General features: G+C 42.6%; 1 protein-coding gene across 4 annotated transcripts in view; it reads right to left on the bottom strand.

The window, feature by feature from the left end:
• BTBD16 (BTB domain containing 16) overlaps positions 1 to 19693 on the bottom strand; it is a 41035-nt gene extending 21342 nt beyond the window's left edge. For 2 of the 4 annotated variants that reach the window (XM_039482926.1, XM_039482927.1), the window contains exons 1-10: positions 19367 to 19693; positions 18640 to 18706; positions 16375 to 16534; positions 13245 to 13365; positions 13052 to 13128; positions 12775 to 12918; positions 12042 to 12167; positions 8768 to 8882; positions 2712 to 2781; positions 1941 to 2071 (exon numbers count right to left, since the gene is read on the bottom strand). In XM_039482926.1, coding sequence (XP_039338860.1) covers positions 1941 to 2071; positions 2712 to 2781; positions 8768 to 8882; positions 12042 to 12167; positions 12775 to 12918; positions 13052 to 13128; positions 13245 to 13365; positions 16375 to 16534; positions 18640 to 18706; positions 19367 to 19482 — 1127 coding nt within the window. In that variant the 5' untranslated portion in view covers positions 19483 to 19693. The remainder of the gene's footprint in view (positions 1 to 1940; positions 2072 to 2711; positions 2782 to 8767; positions 8883 to 12041; positions 12168 to 12774; positions 12919 to 13051; positions 13129 to 13244; positions 13366 to 16374; positions 16535 to 18639; positions 18707 to 19366) is intronic. The other 2 variants (XM_039482928.1, XM_039482929.1) reach the window with 2 other exon arrangements.
• Positions 19694 to 20005: the final 312 nt, after the last annotated feature.

Genomic DNA, 20005 nt, shown 5'->3' with positions numbered 1-20005 from the left:
GGGTCTCCCCTCTAGTCCCATATTGTTAGTGTGAAAGATGGTGATGGGGCCAGGCTGACTGACTGGCCATAATGCCATCACGCAGAAGGGTTGCAGTATTCCAGCCTATCAAACTCACACATTTCTCACAGGCTAAGAAAACAGCATCCTTAGCATGCTCCCCCTCTGTAAAGCTGACTTCCTCAGGCCATATGAAAGAAAAGTGAATTTCACTCTGTGTGTGACAGTACTATATCATAGAGGTGGGGGGGGCGGGAAGGGAACAGATCAAAATTCCTTCCTGATCCCAGTATTCTGAGTTGTCCTTTTTATTGGAATTCTAGAATTAAATTGCCCTAGAGCACAAGTGGGCACAAAATACCTGAATTCCAGTTCAACGCACAGCTCAGTCAGACCCGCCTATTAAAATCAAATACCTATCACATTATACTATTCACAACTGTATCATTCCAGTTATTGGGAAATTGTTACTTCCTTGAATTAGTAAGACATGTTTTCCTCCATGAAAGCAATTAGTTTCTATTTTATGCATAAAGTGCCTGTGCATTAAGGAGGGGCAGGGTGTGGTGGCAGATGATTTGAGCATTAGAAGGAAAAAAGAAATAGCTGGCTTTGTGAGGAGCCATAGCGTGAGAACCACAAAATAACTTGCCTACTGGGTATAAGAGTATCAGATCTGATAGGGAAGACTGACAACTTGGAAGAGAGTGTAGAGAATGAGCTGCAGTTGTGGTGTGTGTTAGCACCAAAGATGTAGGAAGAGGGGCAGCTCCAGGCCCCAGCACGCCAAGCGCGTGCTTGGGGTGACATGCCGCGGGGGGGGGCTCTGCCAGTCACCGGAAGGGCGGCAGGCGGCTCCGGTGGACCTCCCGCAGGCGTGCCAAAGCCAAAGCCGTGGGACCAGTGGACCGCGGGACCAGCGGACCCTCCGCAGGCACGCCTGTGGGAGGTCCACCGGAGCCACCTGTCGCCCTCCCAGCAACCGGCAGAGCGCCCCCCGTGGCATGCTGCCCTGCTTAGGGCAGCAAAATGTCTAGAGCACCCCTGCATAGGTAAATATAGGAGAGAGGTCTTGGAAGCTAAAGCGAGACTGGTAAGTATTGTAGGAGGAGTAAGGCTACGTATTCTGTATTCCATACACAGCACTAACTATGCATCTGGAATCCAGGCATTACAGAAAGGAGAGTTCCAAGTTACTGGGAAAGGAGAATCTTTGATTCATCATGCCACTTTTGAACCTAGGGACACTGAGCAGTGGAGTGATATCTTCTCATTTCACATACATAGAGCACCCAACCATCATTAGATATCCTGTGGACAGAGTGCTAGGAGATGGAAAGCTCTTTATCACATAAATCAACACTAATTTGTCCCCTGTGATGAGCAGACTATGGCATTATTTGCTTATTTTTAATTGCAAAATCATTAGATTTTATTCCTCACGTCTCTTCATAATAGCAATTACCAGGTGGGATTTTGGTCCAGAGAAACAACACACAAGAGAAATATGCCCATCTACATAAGACAGAGGAGTTCTTAGGAGCAAAGAGTTTAGCACTCCAGACTGTTAATATTCTGAACCTTTTTGCCAATCCACATGTTGTTTTGAAATGAAACTAATATTAACCTCACCAGAAGTTTTCTGGTTTTGGCCATCATAATTTTTCTCTGACAAACACCACTACATAGCAGATATTATGTGCAACAACACAGTATTTCCAAGTCTGTAAGAATGCTTTTAAATCTGAAGGGAAGTTATCATCTTGACCTGCATGCTCAACAGGTATTTTCCTTTACAGGTTAGGGCAACAAAGTAATATTTATTAGAAAGGTTCACTGAGTACTTGATTCATTGTGGACAGGTATTCATTGTGGGGTGTGCATAGGGAGTAAAGAATATTTGCATGTCCAGAAAGCAATGAACGGCACATCAGTCTGACCTGGGAGATCTGAGCACTTTCTGTAGCAGTTCCTGTGGCAGTTTCCGTAGATGGATCTGAGAGCTAAGCTGAGGAACAAGGTTCACCTCTAGCCACCTTTCGCAGTCTGTTACCAGTGTTTCCTGTTTGTACTGATTAAGAAACACCAAAAGAGAGAATAGAAAGAAATGTATAAACCCTGGGTACCACCTTGTGGTCAAAACTGGTAGTATTCAAGCTCAGACACAGAGCTAAGCAAAGGATTGGGATAAAATGCAGTTTTTCACTGACATGTTAAATCTTCAACTATATGTCTGTATATCATCATGCATTCAATTAATGTTCTCTTACACTTTTATTTTATTTGTTTTACCATATTGCTCATAATTATTAGGATCTGTCCTGTTTCAAATTGAGATGGAAATTGTTTTAAAAGTTCAAAAGCCAAAGAAAAAACATCCTATTTGGAAAAAATTCCATAGCCCAGATCATGTTGTTCACTGGAATATTAAAATATTAATTAGCTGGTGAACTATTCAACATTAACATTTAGATCCAACAACTAGGTGTTATATTTCATATAATAATTCCCACAGACTGTTGATAGCGATGTAATGTATTATAAATGGAAATAAATACCCAATATGGTGTTACAAACAAGTCAGCACCCCTGAAATAATGTACTAATAGGAATCTAGAACCTTTAAGACAGTTAACTTTCAGTGGAGGTCTGAGATATAACTTGAAGCAACCTTGCTACTCAAGTGAACTTCAGTAGCATTTCTAGCTCACCTTGCAAGCAGCACAGTAATAGCTACAGACATTGGCTGAGCAAATTCCACTCTTCATAATAGACACACACCTAGCACAAAGAAAGAACTAGTTTTAAAAGCAAAATATAAAATATTACAGCATTAATAAACAGGAGAGTATGGTTTACTGGTTAAAGCACTGACCAGGAAAAATACACTCCAGTTTCTCCTGATTGGGACACTAAGTTGGACTGTAACATTAGAGGACTTACTTAACCTTTCTGTGCCTTGGTTTAATCATCTTACCCATAAGTTTATCATACTTTCCTATCATCCTTAACAATAATAATTTACATGGTAAATTTAAACAGCTCTTTACAAAACAAGTCCGAACTCATAATGTAATATAGACAGGAAGTTGCACACAAGACATGATATGGACAACTGTTCAGGGAAAGGATAGCTAGGAGAGACTGTTTGTAAAATGAAGGAAGAAAGGATTCTAGGGGAAATTGGCTTAGTGAACTGAAGCAAGAAACTGTTCCAAGCACAGGAAGGGCTTCATGATAGAAGGCACAAGACCAAGAATGCATTGTCATTTTGGATAGACTGGAATGAAGACAGGGAAGACAAGAAAGGAGAAGGTTACAATAGTGAAGACTAGAGGTGAGCAAAGCATTAATAAAGGTTTTTAAGATCGGGGACAGAGAGAAGAGGAGATTTTGGTGAAACTGAAGGGGAAGGAGTGACGAGACTTAACAAGGAACTGCACATGGGGAAAGGGAAGAGTCAAAGGATGTACTAGAGTTGTGATCTGAGCTACGATGATGATAGTGGAGTCATCTGTTGTTACAGAGAAGGACGCAGAGCAGTGGGTTAAGGAGGAAAAGGGAGAAGTTATTTTGAAAAGACTGAGTTGGAGACGTAGTTCATGGTATATACGTAAAGTGCTTTAATAAGTACCCATTTTACAAAGTAGTTTTACATGCATAAGACGAAGTCCAGATTCCACTGAAATCACTCTAAAAATTCCAGTTGATTTCTGTGTCACCGGGATTTATACCAGGTAGAAAAATGCATTTGCAGTATATTAATAACCTAAATTGCTCTGTTTGGTTGGGCAATCAGAGGTCATCACTGGTAGTGTGTATATCTCTAAGTATGTTTTCACTGTAAGTGAAGGTTTAGCTTTAATCTAGCTAGCACAGGTAATAATGGCGGACACATGGTGGCATGGGCTTCAGCACTGGCTAGCAATCGGCGTAAAAGCTCCTTGGAAATGTATCAATGCAGTTAGTACATGCTGAAGCCCATGTCACATTAGGCTGAAGTGAGCACATTTATGCCTATCCATTAATTTGCAGTGAACCATACACACACACGCGCTATCAGTGATGGACTGTAACTGGTCCAACCAAACAGAACAATCAGCAATCCAACACTGGTAGTGTGTGAATGTCTCTGGGGATATTATACTAGTGTAAATAGCAAATTCTCTGTAACTTGAAGTCTTTAAATAATGATTTGAGACTCCAGTAACTGAGTCAGAGGTTATGGGTCTATTGTAGGAGTGAGCAGATGAGGATTTGTGGCCTGCAATGTGCAGGAGGTCAGACTAGATGATCATGATGGTCCCTTGTGACCTTAGAGTCTATAAGTCTATGAGACATATCCGTGCTAGGTTTGATCAAATATGACTTTTACTCTGGTTGCTAGCCTGTGCTAAAGCCCATGCCACGATGTGTACACTACAGTTATTACCTGTGCTAGCTACATTAAAGCTAACATGTGTCTGCCTATCCATGCTACAATCATACCTTCACTTGCAGTGAAGACTTACTCACAGAGAGGGGCTGTGATTGGTCCAACCAAACACAACACTGAGAGTCAATCACTGGTAATGTGTGTACGTCTCTGAGGATTATTATCTGAGGATATTGTGATTATAGCACAGGTAGGCATACCCAGCTAGCTTTAATCTAGCTATCCTGGGAAACAATAGTAATGTAGATGTGGTTGGGTCTCAGCATGTACTAGCCACTTAAGTACATACCAAGGCTAACATGTAGTATGCCTATCCATGTTACAATCACACCTTCACTTGCAGTATAGACATACCCTGTGTGCTTGTAAGCATATTTTTCTCTCAGAGGACTAACTGATTCTTATTTTTCACTTGTAAATATTCATCTCAACATAAAAGCACCTCCAGTATTTTTCCCAATAAGCTTCCCCTTTATATTTCTTTAGAGAATTTATGGCAGTTGTGGTCTACATTAATAATCCCAAAAGAAAGGCTTTCAGAAAGTAATCACTCCCTCAGCATCTATTTCCGGACTGCCATTTGTGGGTCTGCCTTGTCCCCTCAAGGGACCAATCCTAAATGCTGCCGAATGTTTAAATCAGTGGGACTTTAGGATGCTCAACAATTCATAAAATTGGGCATCAGTTGAGTGACTTGGATCTATTGTTTTAAATATTAGTGTCCATCATCTCCTTTTTGTTGTACTTTTAGAATTCTGCCTCTAGCTCAGACATCTCAGGGCAAATGTTAGGGTGAATAGAGGTAGAAGAGAGGTATTAATTATCTCCTTTTTGTCTGTGAGAAATAAGTTTATCTATTCATAGCTCCTGAGGCCAAGTGCCCTTTGCCAAGAACTTCTGACTTGGCCAACTCAAGAAAAAAATATTCAATTGTAAAAACATTTTCCAGTGAAATAACAAACCAATGGATGATTCACTTCATGTCTGTTGGCAGATCAAGGGTGTTGTTTTGTGCTTCCGCTGGGTGACAACCACATATTTTTCCATCCTCTCACCCTAAGGATGCTCATGCAAGAGACTAAAAATATAGCCACTGAGAAGTAAAAAGTAGAAAGTGGGCTACAGGCAGCGCAAAATACCCTTATGCCAGCAGGCTCATTGGCAACAGTAAACAGCAGTTTTATAGTCTACTATACAGAAGTGCTAGTGTAATTCAACTAGCATTATAAATTGGATCTTAAGTAAAACCCATAGGGAAACTATTTGCAAACATACATGCATGATAGCAACTAACTGTGGCCCTGTCTATTCTATGCTAGCTACAACCATGTGTAAATGCTAACATGGACTATCATGTTTAACCTGAATAGTGTGGACAAGTATAAGAATGTTAGCCCAACTGTGCTACAAATATATCATTCTTAGGTAGCCTACACTACAGTTTTACAAAATGGCTAACACCATTTCAGCTACACACACAAAAAGAAAGACAAGCAAACATGGTTAAATTCTTAATCTAACTATTATTGGTCGCAAAGAATAAGAATTACAATAAACTGAAGATCTGAAGATTTATCTAAGTAATTGGTTACATGATTTAGGGCCTGATGCAGAGTCTATTGAAATCAATACATCTGATGTCACTGGGCTTTGGATCAGGTCCTTAAAGCACATCTTCCTTTTGAGAGGTAGATACAACTAATAGAAAAGACTGAGGAGATGCAGGGGATTTTCATTTGTTATTTAAGAAACTTTCACAATGGTCAAGAAGTCTCCAGTGTTTGGACACAAGAATATTGGGTTCATGTTAGTCATGGACGTAAAATATCGAGAGGGAAAAACACTGTTACGGTATTTTTCATGTTTTCTATTAATTTTTTATTCTACTCATTACTGTGCAAAGTTTTGATGATTTACTGATGCAACAGAACCTACTCAGTTGTCACTCTGATATCATCTGTGTAGCTCTTTATTGGGGACTATAGCTAGGGAACAGTTCCAGCACAAAGTATTTCCAGGGTTCTGAACAATGAGCGTATGAATGACTGACACAGCTGTTGCTGTCTGCAAGCCTAGTCTCTCTGGTTGAGAGGTATAAATTGGTTTTTGCTGGCATAAATGCCCTGCTGTGTTATTCTTTGTATGCTGCTTCCCCTGCTATAAACAAGATGATTTTACCTTTCTGGGAGTTTTAATTTGTTGTTTTGCATACTGCTATTTTAAAAGCAATTCATAAACTCATAAGAGTGAGATAGCACAGTGCATGCCCATCAGTCTCTGCTAATCAGAATGGTTACCCTGACCCAGCATTTCTCAAAGGCGGCCACCATGGCTGCATGCTTTTCTTGTGGCGATAACCTCCTGGGTGGTGATTGGGGTGAGGGGGTGGCGGGAAGCAGTGGCCCCTCCCCTGGGGCCGCCAGTGGGGGTTGGTCCCTGCCTCTTCTGGAGCCACAAACACAGTAAGAGCAGGCGACCAGCGTGAGTTCCCCACCTTCCTGGGGGTGGTGAGGCTTGGGCTTTGGGCTTGAGCCCTGGGGTGGTGGGTGGCAGGCTCTGGCCATGCGACAGCGCGCTTCATCCCCCAGCAGCAGGGCTTTGGGCTCTGGCCACAGGCTCATTCCCCACACGTCACCTCTGGGCTCTGATGCCTCCTCCAGCCCCCAGCCATGCAGCAGGACCCCAGGATCCAGCCCCAGACTCACCTTCCACATCGCCCTGAGCCCTGCTACCTCTTCCAGCCCCCAATCCAGTCCCACATCACCCCTGGCCCTCCTTATCCATCGCCCCATCCAGGGGTTTAATTTGTCCCCCAGCTTGCTGGGGATGAGTAAGTCTGCTGTGAAAAGTGACATTATTTGTTTTTCCTGAAATTAATTAAGTAGTTTAGGAAAAATTGTCAGAGCGGCCACCAACAAGAGTTGGTGGCTGCACTCTGAGGCCACCAAAAAACGTGTTGTGAGAACCCCTGCTAGCACATTTCTGATTCTACTGACATGTGCCAATTCCAGTTACAGCAAGAGGATTTATTTGCTGTATTTTATTGTTAAGCCACTACACGGCCAAAGTTCTTCCTGGGAACTAGGTCATTCCAATATAGCTGGTGGTGTAGTTGAAATCAATTTTAATTTGGTCCTTTCCTGTAGCACTGATTATCATCTGTTAGGGTTGCTGCCTCAGCATCAAGTACCAGCATTAACTGTTATGGTTTGCAACATGGCATAGTGTCAGCGGCTGGCCAATAAAACACATTATTAATTCCTCTTGATGTTTTCTGATGTACTCGGTCCTGCCATATAAAAAGGACTGTGTCCACCTCATTTTGCACTTTAAAATGATGAAACATGTTCAGCATGTTAGAGAAATTCAGTTTTCCAAGTGATGGCAGCTACATTTTTACTGCCATATTTTCATTTAGGTTACAGGGAAGACTCCAGTCTCAGGTTTCCTTAGCAAGACCTTTGCCAGATAGTATAAGGGAGTACTAGCAGGACAATTAGCCCACTCAGCACACATTATACATAATACCTTAAGTCCCTACACACTGAGAAGAGTCTAGGACTTAACCCTCTAGTGGAGCAAAGAGTTTTATCAGAAATAAAGCTCACAGGTTTTTAAATGCAAGGTACAGGTGAATAAGCTGATTATGAGAGAACTAAAGCAATATGGTAGAATAGGAGCACTGAATATAGTTGGGGGACTTTTCTTTCTTTATCAAAGTGCAAAAGGGAAGATAGCTGAGCTGACTGTGTTGAACTCCCTCAGAGACGCTGGTGCTTCTTGGGGTTTTCAGGATGAAGAGGATACAGAACACAATGTGACATCTAATGAGATGCTGTGAACTACCTGCCTTGACAAAGAGCTGCCAGCCACTGTATACAGAAGAGTTCTCAATAGCTATAGGATCAGCTATTCTACACTTAATCTATCACAGCTATCCATGTACTAATCCAGCCATGTCAGAAAGAAGTGGCCATTTATTTTCTCTTTATAAAATTACCAATATTTAGGGTTAGCCAGGCATTCCTCTTCTGCTCCCAAGATTCAGCCACTTTCCGATGCAGATTGGTGTACATTTGTGTATGTTAACAGTCTGGTAGCAAGGCTGCTGGGAGAGTGTATATTGTAGGTGTTGTGTTGCAAATAACCCATGTGCTACAGGCAGCAGATGCAGTGATCCTATAAATCACAATCATCTAGGGCAACTATGCCTAGAACCCTGATCCTTCAGTTCCAAAAGCACAGGCCTCTTCCACTTGACGTAAAGAGAAAAAAACCAAACCACACAGCATCACACAACCAGCATCTTACAGTGGCACAAAGTTTACTTACTTCTGGAAGAGACTAGGGAACTGCAGCACTGATGCAGCTGCCAGGACTCCCAAAACATCACCCTCTTCCACCTCTGGGTCAGTACTGTATAAATTCTTGAGTGCTATAGCAAAGGCTTCACAATGCAATATACAAAGAAACAAACAAAAAAACCTTCAGCATTAGGTTGTGATTTCCCTTATAATAGGTCGGCTGCAGCACAAAGTATACGGAGCATCTCCTGTTCAGCGTCGATAGTGAATTACTAGCTGAGACCACATGGTGGGGGAAAGTCCTAGTGTAGACAAAGCCTTGCTGTTAGCTTCATGCTCAGTTCAGTTAATGCTCAGAGGCTAACTCTGGGCTTGCAACCACAACCTAAGAATCTGGCAGTGCCCAGAAGACACCCTCTGAGTGGTGAAAAGTCTCAGAAACACCAGTGAAAAGTCCCAGAAACACCAGTGTCGAGACTGTTAGAGGAAGATACTGAAAAAAAGTCCTTTGAATTTTTCAGCAAATAAATGTCCTAACCCGGCTGCCCTTTCAGAGAGGGATGTTTTACATGGTTTCCTCACATGACTGCAAATAAGCGAGATCTAGGCTATGAAATAAAAATAGGCTGCTCTATGATAAAATTAACTCCTGTGCATTGGGCTAGTACAAACCTATGTCCTGCCCCTGCTTAAATGGGATTTAAGTGGTGGATTGTCCTTATGCTGGCCCTTTGCACAGGGGTGAGTTTGGCTGCGAGCATATAAAATGCCACTCCCACTCCATGGCTCAACAGGGAGGGTGTCTGATCTGACTGGCAGGGGATAGACAAGCCCTGGGGTCCTGAGAGGAGGAGAAGGGGCTTTATCAGAGTGCCCCTCCTCCCCCCAACCAGAATGCACATGGAAATTGTGCCTAGGCAGGTAGTGGAGCAAGGGAAGCACAGAGATTTCTCCACTTCTCCCAGTCACATATTGGCTAGATGGAGGGTGGGAGGTGAAGAGCTGGTTGTCTCTCGTAGCCTCCACTCTTTTTTGCTCTTTATGAAGTCCACAGGGCATATAGCAGCAATTCTGCTATGGTTGCTGCCCTGTCCTCTCTGCCCTATAATGGAGGTGTAATTTGAACTGCATTTCCAAGATGTAGGCTGACTGATCACCAGGTTTAGGATTGGGCAGGAGTTTTCCCTTCAGGATATGATGGGCAAAGGTGCAGATGAGGGTTTTTTTGCCTTCCTTGCAGCTTCCCAGAGGCCTGGTTTTAGGTTAATAAGGGGTAAGGACTGGAATTTAGGAGTTGTGTATGTATATGTAAGCAGAGTCAGGATGAGCTCTACCCTGACATCTGGTGGTGAATTATGGGGACTGTGGCAAGAATTTCAAGGAGTGCCAAAGATTTGCATTGCAATAGCCCACGGCAGCATGGGATGGTTATTTTGGCAGCTGGGATCCCCAATTTCTTTGTTATTGGGGCAGGAAGGAAAAAAAGTGCTGTCACCCTAATTATGTGAATGAGGAACTATGAGACTGCTTTATGACAGAAATGACTCAACCTACATTAAATAGTACTTGCTAGGCAAGAGACATGGGTTCCAAAACCCAGTAAATTGAGAGGTTGGGGACTGGTGTGTGCACCTGATGGTATGGGCCCCTTTGGTGGGCCTGGAACACCAATTGCACATTCTCCACTGTTAAAGAGCAGAGCTATTTTTAAATCCTTTAGGAGTCCATCTAGAGGCTGCTGACCTGAATTCATGTTGGGCCACTGTTGCACTGGCACCGGGGCTCCCCTACTACAAGCTGAAACCACTAAGAGCTGAAATCACTAAAAGAGCTAAGCTTACTGAGCTGAGATCATGGAGTGCTGTGTTAACTAGTGGGGGAGCCTGAAGCTTTATCGCTAAGTGGCTGGCAGAGCGGAGCAGTCTGCAGCACGTTGGAGCAGCCTATGGAACAGTGAGCGGAGTGGAGCGGTTCGCGGGGACGGCTGACGCAGTTCACGGGTCGGCTGGAGGAGCGGCACAGCTGGTGAAGTGGAGCCAGTCATGGTGAAGGCTGCAGCAGAACTCCACGGAGAGGCGGAGCAGTCGGCCCTGGCCCACATAAGGTGTCCCTTAACACCCTGTGTGCGCCCTCCCCATTTCCACCCATGCTGGGGCGGGGAGTGGTAAAACTCTGCAGATAAACTTTTGAACTCTGGGGTGGCACTGACCAGAGACAGAGACTTTTGGGTTGTTGGACTTTGGGGTGATTGGACTTAAGACCCTAAGGGGGAAAGGACAGTGCCAAATGTACTTGGAGGTGGGTTTTTGCTTATGGTTTGTGTATAGTCCTGTTTGTGGTGTCTCTCCAACGTGATGCTGCATTGTTTCCCTCCTTTATTAAAAGGATTTTGCTACACTCGAACTCTGTGCTTGCGAGTGGGGAAGTATTGCCTCCTAGAGGTGCCCGGGGGGTGGGGGGGTGGTGGTATGTAATTGTCTCAGGTCACTGGGTGGGGGCTCGAGCCGGTTTTGCATTGTGTTATTGACACGGAACCCCTGGATACTGAACCCGGCCCTTGTTGCTGCCAACTCAGAGGGGCAGAAGGGTTACATATAATTGGAGTTTGTAGTTGTGTTGTAACTTGTGGCCAGTGTACAGTGTAAGTAAGAGGCTCAAAGGGGCCAGTTTCCAGAGGTAAACAGGAGTGAGGGAGCCAGGATATGGTTAGTGAACACTATTCGCCTCAAGGCAGAATGGGAGACCGTACGTCTTCTTATACTGAGCTCCCTTCATGTGCATCCTCATTCCCGCTCATGGGAGGAGGGGTGAGAGGATTTTGAGGTGGGCAGAATCCCAGCAGTTAGTCTGAAGGGGACCAACCTTGAATTTTGGTTAATTGAAATTAGGCCATTTAACACTCTACTGGACCCAAGTAACTGTCTGGCATGTGCGGGAGGCAGGTTAGCCCATCTCTGTTCCCTGCTACCTCATTAAAGTTAAAATTGAAAAAGGTGTTTTCTGCCACTTTAAATTCTATCCCTGTGTCTGCGTTCCATTCTCATATGTGTCCTGATCAATGGGCCAAATGTCAGCATCAGAAATCTTCCTAAAAACAAATATTATAACAAAATAACAAATGCTTCTTTATATTGACATTTCAGAAGTGTCGGAATAAGAAATCTGTCTAGGTTTTATTTTTGTCCCCCATAGAGCACAAAGACTTAATTTGATGTAGGAATGTCATGGATGCAGTGAAATATCCAGTTTGCATTTGTGGTGATAGTCACTATCTAAAAGACAATTTGCCATCTCTACATTACCAATTCTAGTGACTTCTGGGTCCTGAACATCCAATGAAATGGTGATCTTTTTCATTTTTGACTTCTCTTTGCCGAGTGCCTTAGTTTTCTGAGCAGCCGAGTTGGACTGTTTATTGTGTTTACCTTCTGCCAAGAAACAAGTTTGGATATACATGAAGATTTCATATGGGACTTGCGGTATTGTATTCACAGTACACATTCCAGAATACTTTGCTACACAACTCACTTTGGCACCCAATAAATATTTCATGCTTCAGTGTAATACACAAAGAATGAGACATTTCCTCCCCAGCAGAACTGGCACCTTTCTTTGGCAATCTCAACAGAGAAGCCAACAGAACATGGAAACTGAGCTGTCCTCCAGGCAGTCAGGTTAAGGAGATAGTGGCCATAAGCTGTACAATGTTTCCATTGACTTCAGTGGACTATGGGTTAGGTCCCATGTTCTTATTGCCATGCAGAACAGACTAGGAAAAGCTATCATGAGTCTGTGTCCACTCATTTCTCTCCTGTAGAGGAATATACCCAGAAGTCCAACCCCTAAGGAGCACTCAGAAATCAGGACAGATCCATGTAACAAACTGTATTGACTGATAACCGGGCATTCTCCTTGAAAGAACCAAATCTTAATTATAGGAGATTAAAACCAACTTGACTTCCTATTAATCTTCTCCTCAAGGAGACACCACCACAAGACTTCTCAATTTCTTTCATTAGGCACTACTAAGAATACCTTTTTTGCTTTTGTGCTGGCTTTCCAAATCATTTATGTTCATTGGCTCTACTGCAGAAATTAAAAGCTGTGACAGTGTCTTGGATTTAAATAAATAGATACGATGAAGCTCCCATAAGAAGCCCAGGCACTCCAAGGCCACATCTAAAGAGACAGAATAGTTGGGTAATTATAGATTCTGATCCCAGTTACACCAGTGAGAAGCTGAGTAACTCCGTGGAGCATTTTTTATTCAGATCATTATTTCTGTGACAGTATTCATCTGAGATGACCTCACCTGGTTCCATATCTTCTGTCATCTTCTGCGTGTGGGAAAAGATAACTTCATTTGTGTAGGCTTGATTGGAGTGTACCCTCAAAGAAGAGAAGTTGAGGCAAAACCAACATTAAATACATTTATACTTATTCCTCCTTTTAATTGTTTTTTTTTTTTTTGGCTAGAATAAAAAGATGTAAGAAACATTTGTTACCTCTCCAGCTCATTGCCCTTCTGAGATTGTGGCAATAAACATGACGAATGGCCTTGTGTTTCAAATTCTACATTCGATGTCTGAATCTTTGGTTCATCAAACAGGGACACAGGTGTGTCAGCTGAAGAATTAAGGAAAGCATATTTCCTTATTATTGAATCAATGTATGTTGGTTAGGAAAATCCCAGGCAATGTCAGTTTAGCAAAACAAGACTTTTTTTCCACTCAGGAAAAATAGTTGGATTGATAACGTTGTCACTTAAGAACGCAAAGGCTCTTTACAATATTCGCATCATTCAGGAAAATACTACCTTACTATATTGCCAGAATTCAAATACAGTGTGATTAGGACTCCTACGTGCTATGGTAATACAAATGATGAATAATAAAATACAGAAAAATAAAGAGCACCTATCTGCAGTAAAGCAAGAAAAGACTGACAGGGAATTCGTGGGGTGAGGATGGCTAAGGCATGAGTATGGGTTGTTGAGTTCAATTCCCAGCTCTGCTATACATGTCTTTGGTTGATCTTAGGCAAATCACTTAGGCCTTGATTCAGCAAAGCATTTAAACCCCATCTTAATTTTAAGCCCAGGATTAAAGCCCATTGACTTCAATGGGATTTAAAAATGTATCTAAAGTGAAGGTCATTCATAAGTGCATTGTTAAATAGGCCTTTGCATTGCCTAAGAGCTTTGCCAGACTGGAGTGTAAATCTATCCTTGCCTCAGTTTCCCCATAATGAAATGGGAATAATGATCTAATTAACTGGTCATAGGGCACAGTTGTAAAACTGAAAAAAAAATCTGTAGAACCCCCCCACCCATCAAAAATCTTGTGTTTTTCATTAGAAATTCAAACTTTTTGAAATTTCCCAACCAGCTCTAGTAGGTATACAGTTGCCCTCTTCTGGATAGAATCAGAACTGCTAATAACCCTAACAGCTGTCTGAGTTTTTTATCTCAGAAGCCTGGAGCCTGTGATTATGGGGCAGGAAGATGAGAGTTCTATTCCTGTTTCCACCGTATAGTTCCAATTAGTGATACTGTGAAGGAGAGTGGTAACTGTGAAGTTTTAGGCAGCTGCAGCTTTGTCACCATTCTTGCCCAACTTCAAAGGTGTATTGTGTGGCTAAGTTCATTGCTATGTAAAGCATTGTACAATGCAAAGTACTATTTACCACTGTATTTTTAGATAACTAAATCCTCTCTGCGTTGAATGACTTATAGCTGAAAACCCATGTCTCTGATGCGCATTGTACCCGTAGTTTTAGTTTTGCCAGGGATTAGGCCTTTTTGTGGACCTACAGGTTAATAGTGGCTTCACCTAAATGCACTGATAATCTTTTAGGAAAGGACCCTTAAAAGATTTGTTCAAACACATGGCAATGTGATGAAAGACAGCTGTGACTAGGGTTGGGATAGTGGTTCAGATACCAACACAGATCTCCATCCTCACAAAAAAAAATTTTCATCCAGAACTGGAACCTCTATGAGGTTCTGAGGTGCTCAACCAACCCACCACCCAAAGCTCCCTCTTGACTGGGGGTCACTTCCTTGTTCTGCAGCAGCAAAACTAGAAATGCTTTGCCGGGCTCTTTTGCTGCTGTTGAGTCTGTGAATGCTCCCAAAGGCCATTGTTAGATCTGTCCACCATCTCATGTCTTTGCTCCTAAATATTTTAATGTTTAAAGGGACGGCAGCAGCATTTCTGTGTCTTATTGCCAATGCCACAGATTCAAAAATCAAGCCCATTCCAAAAAGAACGACTGGCTTTTTTTTTTTAAGATTAAAAAAAAATTGGAGGGGGGTCTTTGATTTCTGGTTTTTGAGTTTTTACAGTACACTAGATCACATTTCCAAGCTCTTCCTTGCAACCACAAGAGTTTGAAACTTATTTTTTTTAATGAAAGCTGAGACTCTCATGTACAGTAACTCCTCACTTAACAGTGTAGTTATGTTCCTGAAAAATGTGACTTTAAGCGAAATGATGTTAAGTGAATCCAATTTCCCCATAAGAATTAATGTAAATGGGGGGCGGGGTTAGGTTCAAGGGAAATGTTTTTCACCAGACAAAAGACTATATTATATATATGTATACACAGCATACGTTTTAAACAAAGAATTTAATACTGTACACAACAATGATGATTGTGAAGCTTGGTTGAGCTGGTGAAGTCAGAGGGTGGAAGAGGGTGGGATATTTCCCAGGGAATGCTTTACTGCTAAATGATGAACTAGAATTTAGCTGAGCCCTCAAGGGTTAACACACTGTTGTTAATGTAGCCTCACACTCTACAAGGCAGAACAAATGGAGGGAGGGGAGACAGCATGGTAGGGGGAACAGAGACACACCCTGTGTGTGTGTGTTCATTGCCCTTTTAAGTACTCTGAGCCCACTCTAAGTATATTGCCTTTTTAAGTAGATCAGGAAGTTGAGAGAGCGGCTGCCTGCAAGCTCCATCTGTCCTGAGCCCTCCCTGCTCTATAGAGATGGGGTGAGCAGGTGGCAGGAGCAGGGGGGAGGGTGACACACTGATATTAGCCACTCTTTCCCCTCCCCCACCCAGCAAGCAGGAGGCTCCTGCCAGCAGCTCCAAGGCAGAGGGCCGGAGCAGCACATGGCAGTGGTGGGAGGAACAGCTGTACTGCCTGCAACTGATAGCCTGCTGGGTGGCTGCACCACAGGGAACAGAATGGGAGGGTAAGCAAGCCATCTGCCTCAGGAAGAACAGCCCTACAGAGACTGGGGAGGGAAATGTGCACCAGCTGGTATGTCAAAGACATTATGCCTATTGCTCAGCTCTAGCAATAGGTTTACTGGCCAATCCTGAACATCCAAAGAAGAAGGGATCTATTGGCTGGTTCCAAACATCTAGCAGGGGAAGTAACAGCCATCTCTTCATCCCTAGAATAACAGACTAGATCTGAAGGTGGTGGTTGGTCAGATGGATTTTCCCCAAGTAGCAAGGACACCCAGTTGCCATAAGTTTCGGGGGGGGGGGGGCTCTAAGTTTAAATCCAAACTTACCCAAAGTTCAGGAGTGTTTGGAGCGGAGATTTTCTTGTGGGTATATTTCTACTTAAAATGTATGAAATATAGCAAATCATGCTCTCTGCTGTCTCCCTACCTGTCATTATCTTCTTCAGGGTCTCGTTGAGGCAGACTCTGAAAGCCTTATTAGCTTGTGCAGTTCCTAAGAGATCACAGCTTAGGCCGTAAGGGAACTGCCAGCGATTGGTGAAACCAGCTTGTATGCGGAAGTAACGTTGTCTCAAGGGTAATGGAGCCTTAAACAAACATATTGATAAATCTTTGTAATATGTGTTTCTCAGGGTCTGGGTTTCTACACCGAAAGTGTTCTTGGAGCACAGAAGCGAGCGCTCTATCAAGTCAAATCTACAATGTGGACACCAATCATCACTTCTCAGAATGGAGGTGGGTGAAAACTAGAATTATGTAGCAACTCCTCTTCCCTGACCTAGAGGTTTGGGAGATCTGATCGGGTAGGACCCACGTATACCACACTAGTCTTGTTTTACTAAGCCAATACCCATCTATGCAAAATACAAAGCACTCCAGGTATGCCCACCTTACTTAGAGTCTTTCTCTGACTTCTAAACTCAGTACTTATCCCAATCAAAATTCCACTACAGGCACTGACATTCACTTGGCTTCATATCAAAATCATGAAAAAATGCATATTTAATTTAGTTACTGGGTGAAACAATAAATTGGCCATGGGTCACTGGTAATGTATGTGAACTTTTTGATACGCTTAGGTTGAATTCTGAGTTTATAACAAAACCTGAAACTAGAGGCCTTTTCAAGGTCATAACAGAAATTTAGCGTTGCTCCAGTTACGGCCACACTTCTATACTTGCACCATCCTACTATCCTGCTTTCTCCGAGGTAAACAGGAATTTTATACATGTATGGGAGAAAGGGCAAAATATTGGCGAGAAGCGTTGACTGGGTCTGAAAAGAAAATTTTGCCCTTAGTACAAACATGTATATGCTTATATGAGAATTTTCCAAGATTTTCTCTAAGATGGCTGTGCCTTTTTCAGTGTTTGGTTTATGCTGTTTAGAGGTGTATTTATTTAACTATTAGTGATCATAATGGAATAATTTGGTAGGCTGGTAAATTATTTTGTACATCACTGGATGGAAGGTTGGATTTGTGGGCACTTGAGGGTGCATTGGGACCACAAGCAGGCAGTGGAGTGACAGGTGGGTTGCAGCTGGGCTTCAGGGACAAAGCTGTCTGTCTTCGATGGTATGGGAGGAGGAACATGTTGTGGGGGATACTTACATCCATCTAATGTACTGATTATTCCTTTAGGGAAGAATGATCTTTCTTAAGGCTTGCACCGGGGTGAATTTGAGAGTCAGGGTTTAACAGGAATGTCGGTTGGATGTGGTGTCAGACATAAAGGGGAGTTGGCTTGAAATGCTTGCAAGGCAGCTAGGACGTGGATCAAGGCTGGAGAAGTGAACCAGGACATTGCTACAGTCTTACTAGACACAGGTGATGCCATCATTGCATGCAGGAAAATCAGGTACAATGGTCAGGTACAGGGAAACTGGGCACATTTATCAAACACTGGGGCTGATTTGTGGTTAGTAGAACTTAGAGATTGGATTGATGGAAGGCAGATACCAGGCACTGGGTTGAGGAATACGCCAAGCTAATTGCTGGCATCCCAATGACTGTGCAGGTGAGATGCTCAAGGGTGTTCCCAGAGACAAGCATGGATGAGAGACCCTGGAGATGACTAGTGGACTCTGTTAGCCTGGAGAAAGAACGAGAGCCCTTAAGTTTTCATAGACTGAGGTGCTGTCATTCCTCCTCGCAGAGAAGATCCAAAGGTGGGATGAATTGTAGGGGTTGGGTAGAATATATATTTAGTAAGAGGCCATTTAAAAGGCCATAGGGTAGTATAGACCTCCCTATTAAAGTTAAAGCATAATAAAATGGTGGCTTTCTGCATTAAAACCCACCCCTGCACCATTTCTGCATCTGCAGATCAGTGGCACTTTGAATCTCATCATTAACTTCACAACCCAAAAAAGCAAGAGTGACATTTGCAATCTCTGCCACCTAATTATCCTGCATCACAATGGATTCGCCTTTAAGAACTGAATTCAATTACTACCGTTCTAGGGTGTCTACTAGTTGTTTTCAGGAGTATGTGTAACTCCCTTTAGCATTACTGGTAGTTATCCTCATATATATGCTATCAATGAGAGAATAGATCAGTCTTCAGTGCTTATAGCTACTAAAATCAATAATTGTCATATGTTTGGGAGTGACAATTTAGAAATTCTTATGCTATTTAGAACTTTTAACTCTAATAAGACACAAACATAAATCTGAAGATATTATACCTACCTTGGGTATTTTCTTTTCACTTGGGGAAAGTCCTCCCAGGGCTGCAAAAGGGGCTTGGAGCAAATAGCTGAGAGGTAAAGGAACTTAGTTAAAATGTCAAGAAAATGCATTCTCTGCAAAGGTTCTGCTCATGTCAGTAAAGCATGAGACCAAAACTACATTTTAAACATTCATAAAGTTCCTCCCATCTCTCTACTAGAAAAGGATCGAATTCTACCCTTGGATTTGGGTGCACAATTCCCAGTGAAGTTAATGGGAAATGCATACCCTTTTCTGAAGACAGAATTTGACCATTTTGCATTTAAAATCTATGGGCCCTAGGGTGCCCAGCACCTTCAAAAGTCAGATCGTAGAGGTATCAAATTGAGGCACAACGAATTAATGAGCACATTTGAAAATTAGGCCTTAACCTTGTGCCTTGGTTTCCACATCTATACAATGGGGACATTTTCCTCTCATGGGTTTTTTTTTAGGCTAAATTCAGTAATGGCTGCAGAGCCCAAGGAGCACCGTGGGTAGGAGGACAATGCAAGTATGAGGCATCAGAAGGAAGTTTTCCTGCAGCATTCATGGATCAGTTGCATAGTGTTACAGGAATAATTTTTAAAAACAAAAGTCAATTCTGTGAGATGGGACTTGGTCTCTATTATTAGACAAGGAATCATCATTCAGCAGGAAATCTCACTGCTCCTTTCAAATATATCTGAAAACATGAACTCAGACTTACCAATCTGCTGATTTAGTATCTAATGAAGGAACCTTGGGAACAAAAGTAGTCAGCTTTGCCAACTCGAGTGATTTCCGAATGGAGACTAAACCAGCAGTAGTCTTTAAGTTAGCCATGATGAATGCTGTTAATAATGGTAAACTTTCTTATGTATTGCTGGTCTTAAACACAGCTGGGGAGGGTTGGGGACTAGCTGCAGAAGGCTCACAGCCCCCTTCCCCTGTCATCCACTGCCTTGGATTTCTTCTAGACAAGCTACTGCATCATGTTTCCATGGTAGACATGAGACACAGTCTGTATTGGGACACAGGGGACCATTCTGGTGGTCATCAGATGCAGACAGTTTGTTACTATGACAAGTTCTTCCTATTATGACATCATGAAATCCTTGAAGAAATGATGTATAAAGTATCCTGCAGCTACATTGTAGTAGAAACACCCCCATTTGATGATTCCCCATTGACAACTAGTATTTGAGATGTCATTTAGCCAGTTCTTAATCCATTTAACATGTGTTTTTTTATATTATATAGACCCAATTTTTAAAATCAAATTGCCTGAACAAAAAGACTGAGTTCTTAGCTTAAAGCCAGTAGCACAGTCCAAAGTTGTTATGTAGTCCAGCCACTAGAAGAGACA

Source organism: Mauremys reevesii, linkage group 7 (assembly GCF_016161935.1).
Source record: "Mauremys reevesii isolate NIE-2019 linkage group 7, ASM1616193v1, whole genome shotgun sequence".
NCBI classification, from domain to species: Eukaryota; Metazoa; Chordata; order Testudines; family Geoemydidae; genus Mauremys; species Mauremys reevesii.
This window is presented reverse-complemented; position numbering and strand designations above follow the sequence as displayed.